The 23,783-nt window shown below is 46.5% G+C and overlaps 1 protein-coding gene across 1 annotated transcript in view; it reads left to right on the top strand.

Annotated features, from left to right (window-relative positions):
* SMC1A (structural maintenance of chromosomes 1A) overlaps positions 1 to 23,783 on the top strand; it is a 90,555-nt gene that overhangs the window by 41,498 nt on the left and 25,274 nt on the right. The window contains exons 12-20 of the mRNA XM_029607480.1: positions 11,974 to 12,120; positions 12,217 to 12,354; positions 12,467 to 12,583; positions 13,137 to 13,243; positions 13,365 to 13,506; positions 13,602 to 13,747; positions 13,852 to 14,005; positions 15,059 to 15,169; positions 15,258 to 15,414. Coding sequence (XP_029463340.1) covers positions 11,974 to 12,120; positions 12,217 to 12,354; positions 12,467 to 12,583; positions 13,137 to 13,243; positions 13,365 to 13,506; positions 13,602 to 13,747; positions 13,852 to 14,005; positions 15,059 to 15,169; positions 15,258 to 15,414 — 1,219 coding nt within the window. The remainder of the gene's footprint in view (positions 1 to 11,973; positions 12,121 to 12,216; positions 12,355 to 12,466; positions 12,584 to 13,136; positions 13,244 to 13,364; positions 13,507 to 13,601; positions 13,748 to 13,851; positions 14,006 to 15,058; positions 15,170 to 15,257; positions 15,415 to 23,783) is intronic.

Below are 23,783 nucleotides of genomic sequence, written 5' to 3'. Positions count from 1 at the left end.
GGATGAGGATTTGGACGTCATCCTCATATACGAAATGGGTAATACCTAGCTTAGATAATAGTTTGCAGAGTGGTAACATGTAGATATTGAAGAGGGTAGAGGTTAGTGTAGAGCCTTGAGGTACGCCTCGGGGTAGGTTAATAGGATCAGATTCGTTGTTGCCCAGCTTGACCTTGAATTGTCTATTTTCAAGGTAGGATTTAAACCATAGTAGTGCTGTTCCAGTGATGCCGATGTCAGAGAGTAGGTTTAACAGAATTTTGATAATGGGTCGCAAGCCTGCTGACTACACCACGACTCAAAGAGCTTCCAGACTCGCACATAATCCATAGAGGTGGCCAGGCGTCGCGCCTGCAGAAGAGTGGAAATGACCTGCTCGGAATAGCCCTTCAAGCGTAAACGTCGCCTCTCAAAAGCCAAGCTGCGAGAGAGAAGTGAATCCTCCCAATCCAAAAATATGTTTGGTGGTGGCGGGGGTATCTGGGAGCCCAATTCAATACCATACAAGGAAAGGTGTTTCTGTCGGCAGTCCGAATAACGAAGTTGCAAGACCAGATCCACTCGCTTCTTCGGAAGACCACTCCCACAGTATGGCATCATCTTCAAGTCCTGGGCTCCATGGCCTCCACTCTGGACTTGGTTCCATGGGCGTTCGCTCATTTACATCCATTACAATGGGCACTTTTGTCTCGGTGGAGTCCAGTGTCTGAGCAGTTTCACCTGCCAATGCCACTCCTTCGGGAGTCCAGAGTCAGTCTGTGGTGGTGGCTGTCGCGTGACAATCCGGAGCGGGTGGGGGGGTGAATTTGGACCCTCCGAATTGGCTGATAATCTCCACCGATGCCAGTCTTTCCGGTTGGGGAGCTGTATGTGCGGAAAGATCCGCTCAAGGTCTATGGTCAGTGACGGAAGGATCGTGGTCCATCAATTGTCTCGAGACGAGAGAGGTGCGTCTAGCCTTACAAGCCTTTCTACCCTGGATTCAGGGCAGAATGGTGCGAGTCTTCTTCGACAATGCGACGATGGTGGCGTACATCAACTGGCAAGGCGGGGCACAAAGTCCCGCTGTGGTACTGGAAGCACGACTTCTGTTCGCCTGGGCAGAACGTCATCTTGGGAGCATTGCCGCCTCGCATGGAAAATGTTCAAGTGGACTTTCTCAGCAGACAGGAACTGTCCGCCGACGCATGGAACCATATTTGCACCAGTTGGGGAGTGTACCTCAGTTGGACCTAATGGCAACGCGGGCGAATGCGAAGACTGAACGTTTCTTCAGTCGTCAGAGAGCAGGGCTCAGTGGGCATCAACTCTCTCGTGTGCCCCTGGCCCACAGGAATTCTCCTGTATGCCTTCCCTTCCTGGCCCCTCATAGGTCGACTTCTCCACCGCATAGAATTTCACCCGAGCCGGGTGGTCCTAGTGGCGCCGGAGTGGCCACGTTGTCCGTTTTTCGCGGACCTCATTCGTCTGTCTCTCGAAGGCCCATTGCAGCTGGCTCATCTACTGCGTCTGCTCCGCCAGGGGCCCATATTTTCGGATTGGGAGGATCACTTCTCTCTCGAGGCTTGACTTTTGAGAGGCAACCTTTACGCTTGAAGGGCTATTCCGAGCAGGTCATTTCCACTCTTCTGCAGGTGGGACGCCTGGCCACCTCTATGGATTATGTGCGAGTCTGGAAGCTCTTTGAGTCGTGGTGTAGTCAGCAGGCTTGCGACCCATTATCAGTCGAGGTTCCTTGAATACTTGACTTTCTTCAGCAGGGGCACACTATAGGACTAGCGTTCAATTCCCTTCGGGTACAGGTTGTGGCCCTGGGGGCCTTGAAGGGACGGTTCAACAGCTGTTCCTTGGCAGCGCACCCGGATATTACTTGTTTTCTTAAAGGGGTCAAACATTTGCGGCCTCCCGTCCACCCGTTATTTCCGGATTGGAACCTGAATTTAGTTCTCCGGGTATTTTGTGGTGCTCCTTTCGAACCTCTCAGCGGATCCTCTCTGAAGGATCTGACTTTGAAGACTGTGTTTCTGGTGGCCATTTGCTCGGCTCATCAGATTTCAGAGCTACAGGCGCTGTCGGGTCGGGATCCTTTTCTGCGTGTTTCGGCGGATCGGGTGTCTCTGCAGACGGTCCCGTCCTTCGTCCCTAATGTGGTTTCGTCCTTTCACGTAAATCAGATGGTGGAGCTGCCTGGGTTTCCACATTGGTCTCAAGACTCTTCTCAGGACAGGGACCTTCATCTCTTGGACGTGCGCCGAGCCTTACTGCGGTATCTGGAGGTTACCAATGACTTCCGACGTTCTGACCATTTGTTTGTTCTTTTTGGGGGACCAAAGAAAGGAGACAAAGCGTCTATAGCGACCATTTCTCGGTGGATTAAAGAAGCCATTTGTTCGGCGTACATAGCCCGTAGACAGCAAGTTCCATTGGGTCTCAGGGCTCACTCCACTAGAGCCCAGGCTACTTCCTGGGCGGAGTGTCAGCTCTTGTCACCTCAGGAGATCTGTAGGGCGGCGGTGTGGTCTTCTATTCACACTTTCACTAAGCATTATCAATTGGACGTCAAGACGTCTGATGAATCGTCCTTCGGTGAGAGTGTTCTGCGTGCGGGTCTTTCGGGGGCCCGGCCAGTGTAAGGTGGCTTGGGTACATCCCACTTCTCTGGACTGATCTGGGTATGTTCAGGAAATGAAAATTGGTTCTTACATGCTAATTTTCGTTCCTGTAATACCACAGATCAATCCAGAGGCCCACCCCTTATTTCAGATTCCGAAAGACTGTGTTGGCTACCGTTGACCGATAATGTGTCCTGAAGCATTTCATGAAGCTCCTTTTTGCAGAACGGATTGATGGAGCAGTTATGCACGGTTGTTTGGTTTACTTTTTGTTTAGGGCGTAGGGGTAGTCGGGGTTTTGTTGGTTGCTACCCCTCACTCTTTGTTCTGTTACCATGAGCTTGGATACAGGACAATACTGAGGGACTTCAGGTGGCACTCTTGTGTGTGTGTGTGTGTGTGTATATATATATATATATATACATATATATATATATAGAGCAGTGCCCAAAGCTTTGTTCTCTGACTCCATCTGCTGGTAGGGATACACAACCCACTTCTCTGGAGTGATCTGTGGTATTACAGGAACAAAAATTAGCAGGTAAGAACCAATTTTCATTTCATGGTCCTGGGATGGCAATTTTCAGTTTTGTGCCTTGCTGTTTAGTCTGGTGATGGCGGCCCAGATTTTCACCAAGGTGATGGTATCATGTTTACTCCCCTGCCTCATGCGTTTCTCTCCACTACTTTGTTCATTTGTCAAACTTTATTCAGCCTCCTCCGTATATTTGTATATTTAAATACTGTATAATTTAAACATTTAATCTGTAACTATTCTGTTTTATATTTGCAACAGCTTCCTTCGATGTATAATAGTTACAACTGTAGTTGTACTCATTCTATTCTATTTATTATTTTGATTAATTTTAATTTAATTATTTATTTTGTATGGAATATTTCTTAATCGTTTTAAGTCAATTTATTCATAGCCCTGGGTCTGTTCTATATTACCCAAAGAGAGTTACCTCCTCATTGTTCTATGGAAGCGTTCTGTTTAAACTGTTTCATGTAAACCTTGGCTTTCCTTAAGCCCGTTGGCATCCTAGTTTTATGTAAACCGGATTGATTTGTATCCTTACAAGAATTTCGGTATATAAAAAATAAAAATAAATAAATAAATAGTCAGGATGGTGGCTCTTCAGAGGGAGGGCCTCTTGGTTCAGCCATTTTTCCCCCTTCTCAGGTGCTGGAATTTCTGGGGCCGTGTTTCAGTACCAAGGTGGGGAAGGTTTTTCTCACCGACGAGCGCATCTCCAGATTACAGCTACAACTCCGAGCTTTGCTGCAGAAGCAGGTTCCCAGGGTCTGGGATTACTTGCAGGTTCTCGGCTCTATGGCCTCCACATTGGAGTTGGTTCTGTGGGCATTTGCTCATATGCAAATTATTGTATTGTATTGTATTGTAAAGTTACATTATTGTAACTGCAATCTTTTTGTCTTCACTTGTTTAATGTTTATTATGTTTATTATTATTATTTATTATTATTTTGTTCCTTCTCCACTTGTTAATTGTAAACCGGCATGATGTGATATCCATCGCGAATGCCGGTATAGAAAAACTTAAAATAAATAAATATGCAACCTTTATAGTCAGCATGCTTTCCCGCTGGAATCCATGGTCAGGGCAGTTTCATCTGCTGCTTTTTTTTTTTTAACAGAGTTGGCTAGGTCCAGTCTCTCATGGTGGCTTGTTCGGTCCAGTTTCTTGTGGTGGTTTGTTTGGGACAAGTTGAGATGAGGGGTGGACTTGACAGTTCTGGATTGGACAGTTGTTACTCCGGTGCCAGATTTTCCGGATGGGGAGCAATGTGTTGGGACTAGTTTGTTGGTCGGCGGACGAAGCGTTGTGGTCCATCAACTGCCTAGAAATGAGGGCAGTGAGATTGGCATTGCAGGTGTTTCTGTCACTGTTGAGGGGCAAGCCTATGATGGTCCTGTCGGGCAATGCAACGACTGTGGCTTACATCAACCAACAGGGTGGATTCAAAAGTCAGGCAGTAGCTCAAGCGGCCCAAGCATTGTTTCACTGGGCAGAGCAGCATCTGGCGCTGTTAGCGGCTTCTTGCATAGTGGGAATGGTCAATGTGCAACCGGATTTCCTCAGCTGTCTGTAGTTGGATCCTGGAGAGTGGGAACTCTGAGGAGGCAATGCATCTCATCATCCGAAGATGACGCAGGCCGCACATGGATCTCATGGTGACCTTCCAAAATGCCAAGGCCCCGTGGTTCTTCAGTCAGAGAAGGGAGTGGGGAGAAGAAGGGGTCAGTGCCTTACTTCTGCCTTGCTTCTGTCTCGCGGCTTGGCTGTTCAGAGAAAGCACTTAAGGAAGAGAGGATATGCTGAGGAAGGTATTGCTACCCTTTTGCAAGCAAAAAAGGCTTCCACCTCTGACATATGTGAGGGCATGGAAGGTTTTTGAGATCTCATGTGCAGAGCAGGCAGTGCTTCCTCTGCGGGCCTCCATCATTCATATTTGGGCATTTTTGCAAGAAAGGCTTGGTGAAGGGGGAGTCTTTTAACTCCCTCAGAGTTCAGGTGGCAGTGTTGGGATGCCTCTGAGGCAAAGTACAGGGAGAGACTCTAGCGATGTCCTCTGGTTCAGAAGTTTTGTCCTTCCTGGAACCTTAACTTAGTCCTTAAGTGCTTGAGTACTGTGCTGTTCGAACCTCTTAAGAGAGTCACTATTAAGGATCTCACTTTGAAGGTGGTTTTCTTGGTGGCCATTTGTTCTACCCAAAAGTTTTCGGAATTGTAGGCGTTGTCTGGTAGAGAATCCTTTTTGAGGATTTCTGATTCCGGGTTTTCCTTGAAGACTGTTCCTTCCTTTTGGCCGAAGGTGGGTTTGTCATTTCATTTGAATCAGTCAGTGGAACTTCCATTCTTTTTTTCAAGTTTGGATGCTACAGAGACTTATGCTAGAAAGTTAAGATGCTTGGATGTCAAGTGTGCTTTGTTGAGGTAGCTGGAGAACACTAACTGTTTTCAGCTAACGGATCACCTTTTTGAGCTATGAAGTGGTGCAAAAAAGGGTTGTAAAGCTTTGAAAGTCACGATTGCACAGTGGTTAAAGGATGTAATTGGTTCGGTGTACATCTGTCAGGGTCGTCCTGTTCCAGAGGGGTTACGGGCTCATTTGACCCATTCTCAGACAGCATCCACAGGAGATTTGTAGAGTGGCTACTTGGAAGAATTTGCACACTTTTGCGAGGCATTATTATTTGAATGTCCATTCCCCAGAATCAAGGGGCTTTGGGGAAAGGGTGCTTTGAGCAGGACTCACAGTCCCACCCCATTTAGGGAAGCTTTGGTATATCCCAGGAATCTGGACTGATCTAGGTACGTACAGGGACGCTTATTTTCGTTCCTGTAGTCCCACCCAGAGGAGGTCTTGGATTTGGAGAGTCTGCTCGATCTCTTATAAATGGCACAGGTTTTGTATGTAGCCCTGCATGTTTTTTCTTATTGAAGTCAAGGTTATCTGTTATGAGTTTTCAACTTCCCACTGCTCATTTAGGGGAATATAAAGTGGTGGTTGTGGTTGGTGTTAGTTCCATCTTGGCTTGGGTACTTATCAATACTGAGGGACTGCATGTGCACCTTGGGGTATGTTGCAGTGGTACTATAGGAATGAAAATTAGCAGGTAAGAACCAATTTTCCTTTCCCTGTATGTACCAGGATCAGTCCAGACCTCTGGGGTTGTGTCTCCCTTCAAGCAGAGGGAGTCAGAGAAAAAAACTGAAAGGCACCCCCTCTTAACTTGGTGTGCCACCTGCGATCCTTCAGTATTTTCTCTGACTCCAGCAGAGGAGGTCGACAGAACCTGCAGTCCTGATCCTATCATATTATTTCTTCTCTAGCAATTCCCAGAGTTGTGGAACTCTCCTTTCTTTTTTACAAACAGCTTTGGCTACATTAAGTTTGTTTTACAAAAATAAATAAAAATAAATCTTAGTTTTACTTTTAGTCAGTGAAGATCAGTGTTATTTCTCCCGGGCGGCTGCAGCCTTGGTAGAGGGTATGGCTGGAGTTGGGTGCACCGATGGCCTAATCCCCGGAGGCGCAGTCTACTCTGGTAAGTGGGGGATTAACCGGTGGGCCGGTCCCTCCCCCCTGCACCCCGAGACGTTGCATTCCTCGGGTGCCGTGTCCTGTGCTGAGCTTGGCTCCCTCAGGTTCCCAGAGCTCCGGAAGGCCAAATTTTCAGCAGTTCTTATTTACTTCAGGTATTTCTTACTTGTTTTCGCCGCCGGGCTGTTTTAGATGCTACCGGAATGCCACGGGGGTTTTTATGCTCGGCATGTGGTGACTCAGGGCTCCGTCTCTCGCGCGAAGGTGTGTGTGCGCGCGCGCGCCCGCTGCCTCCCCGGGGGAGAAGGCCCATCAGGGGAGGGTTCAGGGGCGATTTTGGCGTGAAGGTCCAGCTGGGGAGCCCGATTGCAGGTGGCCCCATTCCCGGTTCTCGTGGGAACGGTGGCCATTTTGTTAGTTCCATGCTCTCCTGCAGGGGAGGGGAATCTCCTCCTTCTCTGCTTTCTCCACCCAGCTTAAGCCAGGTTCAGCCGCACGGTCCGGGGCCCGCCTCACCTCCGAACTCGGGGGCCTTCCCCCCCCCCCCCCCCCCCCCCCCCGGAGCCCTTAAAGGAACAGGTGCCTTTTTCTTCAAACTTTATATTGTTAATGCACCAGGCTTTTTTGGAGGCTGAGGCACAGCTGCAAGGTATTGAGCCTCCACACGCAAAGGTGGCTAAACGGGCCACAGCTCCGGATGCTCTTTTGGCCCCTGTGGGGGCTCCAGATCCTGGTCCCTCGGGTTCTTCCCTGGACTCACTCCTCCCAAATACAGGCGGGGATGTTGATGAGTCCACCCCGGTAGAGGGGGACGATCCCCGTGTTTTCCGCTTATTTAGGTGGGAGGAGCTGGATCCTTTGATCCCTCATGTCCTGGCTGAACTGGACATTGAGACTCCGCAGCCTAGCGCGGTGCCCACCAAGGGAGATCCGGTCCTCTCGGGGATGCAAGACCCTCCCAAAACCTTTCCCTTTCACCTGATGCTCATGCAGCTTGTAATCCGGGAATAGGAATCTCCCGAGGCGACCCTTCAGGTGGCAAGGGCTATGGAAAAACTCTACCCACTACCCGATGAGTCCTTGGACGTCCTCAAGAACCCTAAGGTGGATGCGTCGGTCTTGGCTGTCACTAAGCGAACGACCATGCCAGTTGCAGGGCGACGGCTCTTAAAGATTTGCAAGATAGAAGGTTTGAGGTCCTCCTCAAAATGATCTTTGAAGTGTCCGCACTGTGTGTTCGGGCAGCCGTCTGCAGTACCCTCATGCAACGGGCAACCCTTAGATGGGTACAGCAATTGCTCACCTCCCAAGGGTTGCCTCCGGAAGAAGCGGAGCAGGCGGATAGAATGGAGTCTGCGGTGACTTACACGGCGGATGCCTTATATGATCTTTTGCAAGCATCTTCACGCAACATGGCTTACCGCAGTTTCAGCCAGGAGGCTTCTTTTGGCTTCGAAACTGGTTGGCTGACGTTTCTTCCAAGGCACAGTTGGGCAGTCTTCCTTTTAAAGCAAAATTATTGTACGGTGAGGAGCTGGAAGCCCTAATCAAGTCTCTTGGGGAGAACAAGGTATATAAGTTGCCAGAGGACAAGCCCAGGGCATCCAGGGCCTTTGGTGCGCCGCATACCAGGTTTCATGCACAGCGTAGGTTTCGGTAGGCGAGGACTCCCACCTTTACCTCTCGACAGCAAACTCAGAGGTCTCAGTCTTAGCCTAGTTCCTTTTGCGGCCGCAGGCCCTTCCGTGACGGGGGGGGGGGGGGGGGGTGTTTCTCAGGGAGCTGTGGGTGGAAAACCGTCCCAATTAAGGTGTGCTGACCCTCTCCCCAGTTCCTGTGGTGGGCGGCCGCCTCTCACTATTTCTCGAGGAGTGGGACAGGGTTATGTCAGACCAGTGGGTCCTCAGTATAATCGAGCATGGTTACGAATTGGATTTTGCCCGCCTATTACGGGCTCTGTTTCTTGTGTCGTCCTGCGGGTCTCCAGCCAAGCGAGAGGTGGTAAGTCAAACCCTGGATCGGTTGAAGTCCCTGGGAGCCATTGTGCTAGTCCCTCTGGAGGAGTACAGGACCGGCAGGTACTCCATCTATTTTGTGGTCCCAAAGAAGGAAGGATCCTTTCGTCTGATCTTGGACCTCAAGAAGGTGAACCGGGCTCTTCGGGTGCCTCGGTTCCACATGGAGACTCTCCGTTCGGTCATTGCGGCCATCCACTCAGGAGAATATTTGGCCTCTTTGGACCTGACAGAGGCGTATCTTCACATAGGGATCCGCGAACATTATCAGAGATTCCTCTGGTTAATAGTTTTGGGGAACATTATCAGTTCCAAGCTCTCCCGTTCGAATTGGCGACAGTTCCGTGAGTCTTCACCAAGGTGATGGTGGTGGTAGCAGCTGCCCTCAGGCGGGAAGGGATCTTGGTTCACCCCTACTTAGACGATTGGCTCATCCGGGCAAAATCGGAGAACCTCTGTCGGACGGCGGTGCACACGGTTATACTCCGGCTCCAATCTCTTGGTTGGGTGGTCAACTTTGCCAAGAGCCAGTTGGTCCCGTCTCAGGTCCTGAACTTCTTAGGCGCTCGGTTCGATACTTCGGTCGGCAAGGTCTTCCTTACTCAGGAGAGGATGAGCAAATTATGGGTGCAAATCCGTCGGTTCTTGTTGCTACCACTTCCCCGAGTTTGGGATTATTTGCAAGTACTCTGTTCCATGGCGACTACTTTAGAATTAGTCCCTTGGGCGTTTGCGCATATGAGACCTTTAAAGAGGGCGTTGCTTTCTTGTTGGGATCCGAAGTCGGAGGAGTTCCAGCTAAGGTTGCCACTTTTGGAACCCACCAGGTCCAGTCTCGATTGGTGGTTAATCCTGACCCACCTGCAACGGGGGATGGACCTGGAGGACCCTTATTGGGTAATTGTGATGATGGATGCCAGTCTCTCTGGCTGGGGAGCAGTTTGCCAGACAAAGGCCGCTCAGGGACGATGGACGAGTTGTCAGGCGAAATGGTCCATAAATCGGTTGGAGACCAGAGCGGTATGACTGGCGTTATGTTCCTTTCTTCCCATGGTCAGTCACAGTTCGGTGGGAGTATTGTCAGACAACGCCACGACCGTGGCTCACATCAACCGTCAGGGAGGAACCAAAAGCCGGCTAGTGGCCTTAGATGCCGACTGGCTCATGGCCCGGGCGGAGCGTCATCTTGTCCTGCTGGCAGCCTCGCACATAGCTGGGATAGACAACGTTCAGGCAGATTTTCTCAGTCGCCAGCATCTGGATCTCAACGAATGGGAGCTGTCCGAAGATACGTTCCAGCTCCTTACTCGTCGTTGGGGTCTTCCTCACCTAGACTTGATGGTGACTAACAAAAATGCAAAGGCGGCTCGGTTTTTCAGTCACCAGAGGGAACACGGATCGGAGGGGGTGGATGCCCTAGTCCTTCCGTGGCCTCGTGACGTGCTGCTGTACATGTTTCCCCACTGGGCATTGGTGGGCAAGGTCTTGCGTCGGATAGAAGCCCACTTAGGGTCAATCATCCTCGTAGCTCCGGAGTGGCCACGAAGGCCGTGGTTTGCAGATCTGGTCAACTTGGCGATAGATGGTCCGGTGCGTCTCGACCATCTTCCGAATCTTCTTCGGCAAGATCCAGTATTTTTCGATCGCGCGGATTGCTTTTGTCTAGTGGGCCTGGCTTATGAGAGGAGACATTTGAAGAAGAGAGGGTATTCTGATTGTTACCTCTACTCTCTTGCAAACACGCAAGTCGTCCACCTCACTTGCCTATATTTGAGTCTGGAAAGTTTTTGACTCTTGGTGCCACGGGTTGAATTTGTCCCCGCATCTGGTCTCGGTGGCTAATATTCTAGCCTTCTTACAAGATGGCCTGAAGAAAGGATTGGCGTGCAGTTCTCTCAGAGTACAGGTTGCGGCCCTAGGCTGTCTGCGAGGCAAGGTTGACGGTATTTCACTGGCAACTCATCCGGATGTGTCCCGTTTTTTGAAGGGAGCTAAACATTTGAATCCTCCGGTTAGGAAGGTATGTCCTTCATGGAGTTTAAATTTGGTTCTCCATGGATTGTGGTCTTCCCTTTGAGCCTCTCAAACGGGCCACGGTGAAGGACCTGATTCTCAAGACGGTTTTCCTAGTGACGATCACCTCGTCAAGGCGGGTCTCGGAGCTTCAGGCTTTGTCGTGTCAGGAGCTGTATCTCCGTATTTCGGATTCGGGGGTATCTCTCAGGACGGTGCCTTCGTTCCTGCCAAAGGTGGTGTCAGGATTTCATTTGAATCAGATGATGGAGTTGCCTGCTTTCCAGAATTTGGATCATGGTTCCTCTACGGATCGGGATCTGCATAAATTGGATGTGCGGCGGGTTCTCCTTCGCTATCTGGAGGTGACAACGCTTTTCGGTTGTCTGATCAGAAAGCATCCAAAGCTACTGTTGCTAGGTGGTTGAAGGAGTCCATTTCCTCCACTTATATCTGTCTCGGTCGCGCAATACCGGAAGGTTTGAAGGCGCATTCCACCAGATCTCAGGCAGCTTCTTGGGCGGAGAGTCAGTTTGTCTCGCCGCAGGAGATTTGTAGAGCAGCCACTTGGAAATCATTGCATACCTTTGCTAAGCATTACCGTGTGGACGTCCAGGATCCAGATGTAGACTGCTTTGGCAGCAGCGTGCTTCAAGCGGGACTCTCCAGGTCCCACCCCATTTAGGGCAGCTTGGGTACATCCCAGTGGTCTGGACTGATCCTGGTACATAACAGGGAAAGGAAAATTGGTCCTTACCTGCTAATTTTCATTCCTGTAGTACCAAGGATCAGTCCAGACGCCCGCCCGTGGAACTTGGAGAGTCCGCTACTTATAGTGATTTCACTCTGCAGAATTCTTTACAGTGGCATAGGAAGGTGCCTTCCTTGTACATCGATTATACCTTTTTTTGGCTGAGCAAATTGATGTAGCCATTGGTTATTACGTTTGGGGGTTTTTTAATCCTCTAATTTTTTATTCTGCTATGGTATGGATAATACTGAAGGATCGCAGGTGGCACTCCAAGTTAAGAGGGAGATGCCTTTCAGCTTTTTTCTCTGACTCCCTCTGCTGGAAGGGAGACACAACCCCAGCAGTCTGGACTGATCCTTGTTACTACAGGAACGAAAATTAGCAGGTAAGGACCAATTTTCCTTTCTCCCATAGTCTCACAACTACTTCCTGAACCATGTCCTGTCCCTAGAGCTTGTTTTCTTGGAAGAGGGGGTAGCTGCTGCTATTTTCTTTTGGTCTTCCACCTCTAGACAGTAGCCCTAGATGGTACCCTGTTCCAGAAGTCAGGGGTGATCTCCGGCGGGGCCAGTGATCTAAAAGCTAAGGCTCGACGGTGGGATGAAAAAGCCGTGGACAAACTGAAAGAGAAGAAGGAGCGGTTGACAGATGAACTAAAGGTGAGAAATTCTATGGGGGGGGGGGATATTTTATTTGCTTTGTGAGAGAGCACGAGCATGTTAATCTCCTCTCTTCATTTCCTCTGATGCACACAGGAACAAATGAAGGCAAAGCGTAAGGAGGCAGAGCTGAGGCAAGTGCAGTCACAAGCCCATGGATTACAGATGAGACTCAAGTACTCCCAGAGTGACTTGGAGCAGACGAAGACTCGCCACCTGGCTCTCAATCTCCAGGTATATACTGTATGCAGTAGTTGTGCAGAGCTAAGTAACAAGGACTGTGGAAGCCTTTGTCCCATGCTCAGCATGCTGCCTTTCCTTACTCCTCTACCTGTTCCCCTTTCAGGAGAAATCAAAGCTGGAGAGTGAACTGGCAAACTTTGGGCCTCGCATTAATGACATAAAGAGAATTATCCAGAGTCGGGAGCGTGAGATGAAGGACCTGAAGGAGAAGATGAACCAGGTGAGAACGGGTAGGGGCACAAGATGAAGGCGAAAATGAGCCAATGGGAAGCGTAGACTAAGACAAGAGCACAAGATGCTACCAGAAGAAGACATAAGGTAAAACTGAACAAGAAGTGCACAGGAGGCTGCAGAGGAAGCAGGGAATGCTGGGATGGTGGACATGAGCATGTGAGGGCAAGGTGGGACCTGACAGAGAAGATGAACCAAGCTAGAATCTTAGGGAGGCTGTAGAGCAAGCAGTGGATGTAGAAGCAAGTAGAAGTCTGAGATGAGACCTAAAAGAGAAAATGAATAAGGCGACAGTGAGAGGAAATACAAAAGAGAAGGGTGGGAGTGGAGGAGCCAGGGCATGAGCTAGGCGGAAGAGAATGGGGGCAGGAGCTGAAAACTGTGAAAGGCAGGCAGCTCTGTTGAAGATATGCAGAAAGGAGAGATGGAAATTGTGCAAGTGTGCATTACTGTCTCCAGCCTTCTGGGATGAAACTGGAAGAAAAGATAGAATTAGATTATGTGCCTCCCTATAGCTTAACACATGCCTTGTCTTTTTGTAGGTGGAGGACGAGGTATTTGAGGAATTCTGCCGGGAGATTGGTGTCAGAAACATCCGCGAGTTTGAAGAGGAGAAAGTGAAGAGGCAGAATGAGATTGCAAAAAAGAGGTGGGTAACTATAGCTGAGCATTAATCTTATTTCCCTGCTCCCTTCTCCACTTTTCTTCCCAGCTGACTGTATCGGTACATAGATACCTCTTTAGTATGAGCACTTTGCTTCTCCCTGCAGGCTTGAGTTTGAGAACCAGAAGACCCGGCTAGGAATCCAGCTGGACTATGAGAAGAACCAACTGAAAGAGGACCAGGGCAAGGTGCAGACCTGGGAGCAGACGGTGAAGAAGGATGAGAATGAGATTGAAAAGCTGAAAAAGGTTTGTTAACATCTCTGCTAAGGATGGGGGTTGGGAGGAAAAGCCTTTCATCCTGATTCCCCCCCCCCCCCCCCCCCAATTCTTGTTGTTGACAGGAGGAGCACAGACACATGAAGATAATAGATGAGACCATGGCTCAGCTTCAAGACCTCAAGAATCAGCACCTGGCCAAGAAATCAGAGGTCAGCGACAAGAACCATGAGATGGAGGAGATTCGCAAGAAGTTGGGTGGGGCAAACAAGTGAGTGATGCACCTGTGCAATCTGTATGTGCTGAGAGACCTGTGCCTCTTGCACACACACCTGTAGAGTCTTTGTAAGTCCTGTGCCTCTTTTCCTTTCTCAGGGAGATGACTCACATGCAGAAGGAAGTCACAGCCATTGAAACGAAGCTGGAGCAGAAGCGCAGTGACCGCCACAACCTGCTGCAGGCCTGCAAGATGCAGGACATCAAGCTGCCACTCTGTAAGGGCACCATGGATGACATTAGCCAGGAGGAGGTAATACCAGTGCAGGCATCACTGTTTGTTTGTGTTGAGTTTGAGGGGAGATGGTTACCTCACTGCAAGCATCGATTGCGACGTACAATGTGCCAGAACTGGGATGGCAGCAGGTTTCAACGACGCATGCTTTGTTTGCGTTGTATCCGGCGCGGCGGTTGACGCAGGTTGCTTGGTTGTCGACGCATGTTGCGTGGTCGTCGACGCAATGTTTGGCGCACGGCCCTCTGAAGCAGAGTGTGTGCGTCGTACAGCCTCGGACCGAGGTTTTTGAATACCCGGTGAGGACTTAGTCGATCTTTTATCTACTGGAGAGGGGGCATATGAGTGCCTCAGCCTCTCCATTTTCTCAGCCCATTGTCTTCTTGCTCTCGGGGACATTCTGCCACAGTCCCTGCCACAGTCCCTGCAGGCGTCCTGATCATGGTCGGGACCGAGGCATAAATAACAATAATTATGCCCATCTGTCACCGACATGATCTTACCACAGGAGCAGTATTTAAAACTTGGGCTCCTCGGCATCTTCTTTCTTCGGTTTTCTGAAGTTTTTGGAGTCTTTTAATTTTCCTGTCAGGGAGAGAGTAGCCACACGTCCGTGTAGAACCGCGGAAAACTGAAACTGAAGGGAAGCTCGAGGAGCGTGGGAACCCGAGGTCATGCGTACTTCAAAGCTCTTCGAGCTATGAGAGTAAGCTCCTCCTTCGTGACATCGCGAATGACGTCACCCAATAATCATGGCTAAATGCCCTGCTTATCGACAGAAGATAGTAGTAGCTGCCATTGCACAATAGTGCCACCTATTGGCCAACCTCAGGGTACAAATGTACCAGGCTCCGAATGAAGCTATGGCTGATTGTCACCACATTGGTTGGGCTAGCTAGAAAGCAGGGTGAGGTGGGAATTAAGTGGGAGGAAATCCAGGTTTTTGGGAGTGAATGATCTTAGTGCTGTAGCCCTGAAGGTTTTGGCGTCAGTAGAGCTGAAAGTAAAAAGGAAGCAGGATAACACAGAGGCCTAAAGAAAAATAAAAAGTGTGTGTCTGTCTCATGTCAGGGTGGCTCCCAGGGGGACGAGTCTGCAGGAAGCTCACAGCGAACATCAACAGTCTATGCCCGGGAGGCTCTGATTGAGATTGACTACAGTGACCTTTCTGAGGATCTCAAGGTACCATCTGTCACTGTCATATTTACTGCATTTTGCATGCTAACTCTTATTCTTGCTTCTCTGACATTTGCTGCCTTTCACTCCATAGGATGCTGTGGCAGATGATGACATCAAGCAAGAGATGAGCTCGCTGCAGCAGAAGCTGAATGAGCAACAGAGCGTGCTCCAACGCATCTCTGCACCCAATATGAAGGCCATGGAGAAGCTGGAGAGCGTGCGGGACAAGTTTCAGGAGACTTCAGATGGTGAGCCTGGTTTCTGGAACCAACCTACCTACCTCTCTCTGCATCCCCCAAACTGTTGTACTGAAGAGGATAGCCTGAGGCCATCTTCAAAATCCCAAACTCTAGGTCCCCCATAATCTCATTTTGTGGCAGGAGGCAGAATTACAGTTGCTGTATACAATGTGGCCCTGGAGTTTGTAGTAGACCCCTGCAGACCTGTTTTAATGTAGCACAGATTATATTTCCAGGCAATGCCTCTGTATTATTAGTAGTGGCTATGCCACTACTAATAATAATACAGAGGCATTGCCAGTCGGAAAGCATTGTAAATATGCTCTAGGAATTGCATATGAGTAAGTAGTGAAAAAAGGGTTTGCAGGAAACAGACTGCACTCTGGAGTCTCTATGGGTAGAATTTAAATGCATGTCTGGGAAATGTATAGCAATGAGATTATACTATAGTTCACCTGACTAGAATGAAAAAAACGGACTGTGTAATGCTACCAGATTAAACAGGCTACTAAAAATTGGAAACACAACGGGAGTTTCCAGATCAGTCCAGACTCCTGGGTTTTGCCTCCCTGCCAGCAGATGGAGACAGAGAAAATTTCACTGACACTGTACATAACCCATTGTGCCTCCTGCAGTCCCTCAGTATTTCTGTCTCTAGCAAATAGTAGATGATATAAAATCTGCAGTCTGGAGAGAGAGGAAAAAAAATTAAGACAAGAAAATTTCTGGATCCTCCCAGGGGGTTGTGAGGTCCTGGTGGGGCCATCCCCCCTGGTTTGAGGCAGACAAGCCGGGAGTTGGTGACCCTTATGATAGCTCAGTCTGGAAATGCCTGGGATGGGCATCTGGTGGTCCAGATCCATCATCCCCCACAAGACAGCAGTGGATCCTGCTGGCAGTTCTGCACTGCAAGCTCAGTGGAGCAGGGAAGTATCCCATATATATGGTTTGTCCTGGGCTGGGTCGCTAAAGTTTGGCTAAAGGAGATGGATATAGCCAGTGGTTTGGCTCTTTTCTGATCTGCTGTGTGGCCTGCACTTCTGGAACCAGAACCTCTGCACCAAAGGAAAGTATTGTTCTCCATGGACAAACACTCATTAACAGCCACACAAGAGGGAACGTCATCCTCCAACGTAGAGTTTGGGCATGCTCACTATAGACGAGGCTCAGAAAGTTCTTGAAGATCTTCTGAGCGTGCATGTGGATTCCCGTTCAATTGCCAGTAACAACAATCTCCTCAGTTTTATTTCGTCCACTTTAGCAAGCAGACAAGTAATGCTCAACTCTGCACTATGTCATCGAAAAAAGGACGGATTTCCTTTAAAGCTTGTGAAAAACGCGCTCGTAAAATGTCTATGAGAAACACATCGGATTTGCTTCCGTTGTCTGAGAAGAAAACATGACTCAGTATGTTGCCAAGAGCTAGAATTTACCGGGATCTAAAACTGCATTATGAGTTCTCATTCTGATTATAAAGACAAAAATAAAAAATCTTGTAGAAAAGCAGTTTTCCATAGAAAACAGAGAAAAAGATCAAGTTCTAAATCGCCATCAAAATCCTCCTCAATACCTCTCATTCTAGGTTGAGGGCATGTTCTCCTAAGTGAAGTAAAAATGATAAACAATGCAAAACTTCATCCCGATCTGATGATCGTATTAAGTATCGACGACATTCGCATTCTCGGTCACATTCTAATCATTCCGAAAGTAAATCGGGCTAATAAAATGCAAAGACTAAACACATAATTAAATTATCAGATTCTGAAGACTAGCAAAAGAGCACTCATCCTAGGTATCCAAAAACTCCATATGACTTAGGAATAATATTTTATTACCCTTCCCACACAAAGATGATCACGCTTGTATAACAAAAATGTGGTCTGATTTTGTATATCGCTACATGAAGGACCCAAAGCAGGATCCACATATAATTAAAGAATTACAAAATCAGAGAACATATCAGAAACACAGCAACCATACAGATTCTTCATCAAGATCATCTAAATCTGCTGTCGATTCATTAGAATGGCCCATCCCAGGAACCTCTCCTGACTTACCATCAAAACCTTCACCAGACGATCCGAAAGGAAATTCCCCAGTTAAGGATAATTCTTCGTTCATCAAAAAAATATGGCCAAAGTTAATAACTTTCCTGTCGAGGAAAATAATCCAGCTTCTACAGAGAAAGGAATATTGCAATTTATTCAACCTAGATTTACCAGCATAACAATACCTATGTTGGATGCTTTTTTATTTGCAAAAGACATAAGATGGAGTATTCCACAAACTATTATCCCTAATCCAAAGAATCTTTCAATTAAATATGCAATCAAGCAGTGTAGAGCACATGAAAAATCACAATTGCCACATGAATCCCTTATAGTACAGTCAGCAATGAAATGTGCAAAAAAATCTAAACTTTTCTTAAATTCACTTCCTGGGAAAGATATGAAGATAATACAGCAGAAAAGATGTTCTTGGCTGCTATGTTAGTCACATATTCAGTCACACCAAATTCAGATTGCACAATTCTTACTCGGTTCTTCCAATAGTATTAAAGCATCAGCAACGCTATTCCAGAAAACAGGAAGGAGGGTTTTAAGCATTAACCAAAGATTCAGCTGAGTCTATAAAACATCTTATTAGAGAAGTTTAGAATTCCTTTGACATCGCTTCTAGAACTTCTGTCATAGCCAGAGCAGCAAGAAGAATGGCATGGTTGTGAGCTTCAAGTGTCTGCGAAAATGTTCATGAGAAGATAGCTGATATACCATGTAAAAGAAAGAAGCTCTTTGGTGAAAAATTAGAGGAGTCAGTAGAGTCACTCAAAAAGCAAAATCTAGCCTTACAGTCTCTATCATCCAACTCCACCGATCAGCAGCAGAATAGAAGAGTTAAAGTCTGTTCATACAAATGACCGTATTATTCTTCTTATCAAGGTTGTTTTAGTAGTTATAACAACTATCGTAAACAGCCTCAAAACTACAGTACATTTGTTCAGAGAGGAAATCAATCTCATAGAAATCAAAGATCTCGCTCAAGCAATAGAGGGTAATTCTAGACAGAACAACTCTGCTACACAGCTTTCTCAACAGAGTTTTTGACATCGGATGCAACCTCCACCAAATCTCCAAAGGGAGAAAGACTCACAAAGTTTCTCCAAGCATGGGAAAATATAACAGATCAATGGATCCTTTGGATAATTCAATAAGGATATCACCTAAATTTTCAAAAACTTCCCAAAACCCATTATTGCAACACCTACCTACCCTTCATCACATCTAAAATCATAGAAATTACGGGAAGAGATAAAAACCCTATTCCAACCTCAAGCCATCTCAAGAGTTCCTCCATTTCAAGAAAAGAGGTTTTTACTCAAAATACTTCCTAATCCCAAAGAAAACAGGAAAACTCTGGCCTATTTTAGATCCACGCCTTTTAAACAAGCATCTGTGAAAGGAGAAGTACTGCATGTTTTCTCTACACACAATGCCATTTCTTCAGAGGAACGATTGGTTAATGACCATAGACTAAAAGATGCCTACGCTCATATTCCCATAATTCGAGCACAGAAAATTCCTCAGATTCTCATTTCAGGGTTATAATTTTCAATATCGAGTCCTATCATTCGGTCTCGCCTCAGCATCAAGAGTATTCACGAAAGTGCTCATATTCGAAAGTTAAATATTCTCGTATTCTCATATTTGGATGACTGGCTGATCGCAGCCACAACAGAATCCGAAAGCATTCACCATACAAGAGTAGTAATAAAGGTCCTACAGGACCTAGGGTTCATAATAAACTTTAGGAAATTAAATCTCCACGCCGCACAAAAGCTGGTGTTCACTGGGGCGATTCTCGACACCAAACAAATGAAAGCATTCCTTCCCCAAAGAAGATATTAAGCTCTCAGAAAGTTGATTTACCATGTCTTTTAAAAAAAAAAAAAAAAGCAACACAGATGCAAGAAGAATGTTAAGGTTAATTGGTCACATGGCTTTGGTCCACGTAGTCCCCAATACAAGATTAAAAATGAGGAAAACACAATGGCATCTGAGGTCTCATTGGAAACAGTCCACCACCTTACCCTGGTTATCTCTAACTGCTGCGATGTACCGGGTTCCCTTCTTCCTTTTAACTAAGGATGCTAGTATATTGCCAGATTTATTGCCAAATTTAAATAGTTGATATTTATAGTAAAACATGGACTTGTGAGCCCTCTGGTGTAAAAGAGAGTTCAAAGCTGCTTGAGACGCCATATATGCAGATCTATTTTTGGGGATGGGGGAATCAGCAAATAATCTCTCACCTTGTCTGTTTGTTTTTCTAAAGCCAAGATTTGTTTGTCAATCATTTTTAGAGACCAGCCCATCCTCCCAGCCTAGGATGGACCCTATCTCCATCTAGGCCTAACACAGAAAAAAAAATTATCCGCTTTTCCCCAATACCATCAAATAAAAACTAGTGCTTAATACCTCAATCAAATACCTCCCTCCAAGCTCCCCCCTTCCCCAACCACCACCTCCCTTTTGCCCTCCTTCTATCCCACTACATATTCTTCCACCACCACATCTCTGAGAGAAGGGGGTCATATGACCCACCCACTGATCCTCTTGTAAATGGAAAAGTACATATAGCAGTACAGCCTTCCAAAAGAATAGCAAAGGAAATAAAACAAGGCATATGCTGCTAAACCTTTAGTACTATCAAATCCAGAAAAGAAATAATCTTTTTCCTCTCCAAGATCATGGCTAATACAGAAACTACAAAAAAAAGGAAATCTTCAATTCCTTTGGAAAGCAGACACCATGGCTAAGCGAAGGTAATATTCCATGTAGACTTAGAGCCATGGCAGTGACAAAAAAAATAAATCTAATTAAAAAAAACAACCAATCTGTCTCACCAATCCATTTCTTCAAACTGAGATGTAAAAAAAGTCAAATTAACATAAACCCACTCCCATCAATAAAAACAGAGGGAAAAAGCTATTCCAAAAGAGTGACATAGCCACCAGTAAAAAAAAAACAAAAAAAAAACCAGATAAGGAAAGAGAAAAATTGCCCTTGCAGACTCAAATCAGCCACACTGTTCAATTGCAGCAGAACAATTTGCTGCAACACCTCTCCTGGTGTCACATAAAAAGTAGTTTTCCATCATGAGTAACTTTTAGCTTGACTGGGTATTGCAAGGCAAATCAAATCTTTTTTTTAGAGAGCAAGGTACAGATGTGCGAGAAAGCTCTGCGCAGTACCATCAATTTCACTGAGGAGTCTTGAAAAATTAAAATTCTGCGATCTCCTATTTTTGGTTGTCTACCCCTTCGGACTGCCTGTATGACAGCCATCTTATGGGTAAAATTCAAGAAGCGAGCTATGACAACCCGAGGTCTCGCCTGGTTGTCTAGCCGTGACCCCAATCTGTATGCCCGTTCGATTAATATGGGGCCCGTTGAGGTGTTCAGTTATAATTCTGAAACCAGCCACGTTTAAAAAAAACCCCACATAGCTCAGTCTTCACAGTTGATTCGGGGGTGCCTACCAGACATAGATTATTCCGGCAAGACTAATTTTCTAGGTCCTCGACCTGATCATCCAAATGCACTATTTTGGCCTGTATATCCTTTGCCATCCCGTCCTCTCAAGTGTGCTGTCCTCTGCGTCTGATATGTGCTGCTCCACGTTGCTCACCCGATGGTTTACCGCATCCACAGACGCCATGATCTCATCGAATTTTGGAAAAACCTGATTGAATTTGGTGTCTAAGATTTTCGCCATCGCTGCAGTCACTGCCTCGATCAGGTCTGCATTGTTAAGATCTACAGCCGTGCGATCGTCTTCCCGATCCGCCATCTTAGGATCGGTAGGTCGCACTTTATCCTTTTCTTTGTGGGTAGGTTTGGTGGCAATTGCAGTGGCTAAGCAGCTTGATATTATCTGGCGAGACCTCTCTGCAGGCACAGGACAACAATTTGAGAGGAACAAGCAGAAAAAATGACGAGGAATCAGGGCTGATGGTGAGTGTGCCCTGGAAGCAGAAGAGAGTCACGTCCTGCTCCTACCATGGCATCATGTGATCTTACTTGCATCATTTAAGCGCAGAACATTTCTCAACTTTCACTATTAAGGTACACTTAAGTGCCATAGCTGCTTATCAGTTTCGACTTTTTCAAATCCAATATCTCAGAATCCGTTAGTACAACGTTTCATGAGAGGTCTGCAGAACCTGCATCCACCCTTAAGATCACCAATGCCTGCATAGGACTTTTACGTGCTAACAAAACTAACTGCACATAAGAACATAAGACGATGTTCAAATCATTATTCCTGTTCGCAACTCTTTCACTAATGCAATTGAATTCTGGAAGAAATGCCTTTCCTCCATAAACACCCTAACTATCCAATCTCCACCTTGCCCTTAACTCTTCTAAAACCGAACTGCTCCTCATCTCAAAATATTTCCCCTAATCCCAACCTTGCAAACGATCCCGCCTTTAACTCCTACCTTATGCAGCCCTGCGCACGAAACCTTGGTATGCAACTTGACCAGCAACTGAACCTAAAAAATCATATCAACAAAATCCTAAAGGAAGGCTACTACAAGCTCAACGTCATGAAAAAACTAAAACCCCTTCTGCATACCAGTGACTTCCACATGGTCATACAAGCTACCCTCACATCAAAACTTGACTACTGCAATTCACTCTTTCTAGGCCTTCCCTCCACCTCTCTTAAACCCCTTCGGCTACTGCAGAATGCAATAGCATGAACTATATCTAATGCCCGTAAATATGACCATATTACCCCTATCCTCAAAGAATTGCACTGGCTCCCTATCCCCTCCCGCATTCTCTATAAAACCCTCACTATAATCCACAAAGCCATACACATCCACAACTTCAATTGGCTGGAAGAACCATTTCAACCAAAATGCTCTAAGGTACTCACTAGAGCCTCCAAGAATGGGACTCTTCATGTGCCCACCCTAAAACACGCACACCTCACATCCACAAGGGAACGAGCTATTTCTATAGCTGGACCTACTCATTGGAACTCCCTACCTGCTAACCTACGACTGGAAACATGTCCATCCAAATTCCGAGCTAACCTCAAGACCTGGCTATTCAAACAAGCGTACCCCCAATAACCTCTGCCCCGCTTCCCTTTTTATTCCTAGCATGCCAGCTCTTCGAAGTACCTGTACATATATCTGTTACAACCTCTGTTATAAACTGGTTTGTGATTGTAGTTGCAATCTCAGTCACAACTACTTCTATTGTGAATGGTGGCTGCAATTTTAATTACAACCACGATTACTGTTGAACATCTGTTGCCTCTGTTATCTCTTAGTGTTGATTTTATTGCTTGGTTCACTTTCTTCCTTTACTAAGTTTTATTGTTCCTATTTATCCTATGTATCCCCCTCCCCTGTTCAATGTATTTTCCTCCTTGCTGTTATAATGTAAACCGATATGATGTTGCCACGAATATCGGTATAGAAAAGTTTATAAATAAATAAATAAGAAATTGCCATGCTGGGTCAGACCAAGGGTCCATTAAGCCCAGCATCCTGTTTCCAACAGAGGCCAAACCAGACCACAAGAACCTGGCAATTATGCAAACATCCTTTTGAGCCTCTTGTATCTATCCCACTTCAATTATTATCATGGAAGCTTTTGTTCCTTTTGGCCATCACTACCATTAGAAGGATAAGCGAACTTCAGGCACTAGTAACCTACTCCTCCTACACCATCTTCCATGAGGACAAAGTATCTTTGAGATCAAACCCTAAATTTCTTCCAAAGATTAATTCTGAGTTCCATCTTAATCAGCCTATAGAACTGCTTGTCTTCTTTCCAAAACCACACCAAAACAAAATGCAAAAATTGTACCACAATCTAGATTGCAGGAGGGCCTTGCTTTTCTACTTGGACAGAACTTGAACCTTTAGAAAATCAAATCAGCTCTTCGTTTCTTACTCTGAATTTAAGAGTTAAAAATGTGTCCAAAAAGACAATTTCAAATTGGGTAAAACAGTGCATAAACCTATGCTACACTGTAGAAAATAAATCTAAGCCAGAAGATATCAGAGCTCATCAAATAAGAGCGGTCGCAACCACAATAGCTTTTCACGATCAGAGACCACTAACAGAGATCTTGAATGTGGCGACGTGGTCAAGCGCCAGTATTGTTATCAAACATTACTATTTAGACCGTTACCTCAGACCAAGTACAGAATTCAGAAAAGCAATATTACAGACTATAATTCATTACGTCAAGAATGTTAAATCTTTCTGCACAAGACTAATGGATGCTAAATACCAAGTCATTACTATCTAAATCTTTAGCATCTACAGTTCGGGAGTCCCACTTGTGAGACTG

Source organism: Rhinatrema bivittatum, chromosome 1 (assembly GCF_901001135.1).
Source record: "Rhinatrema bivittatum chromosome 1, aRhiBiv1.1, whole genome shotgun sequence".
Classification (NCBI taxonomy): Eukaryota; Metazoa; Chordata; class Amphibia; order Gymnophiona; family Rhinatrematidae; genus Rhinatrema; species Rhinatrema bivittatum.
This window is presented reverse-complemented; position numbering and strand designations above follow the sequence as displayed.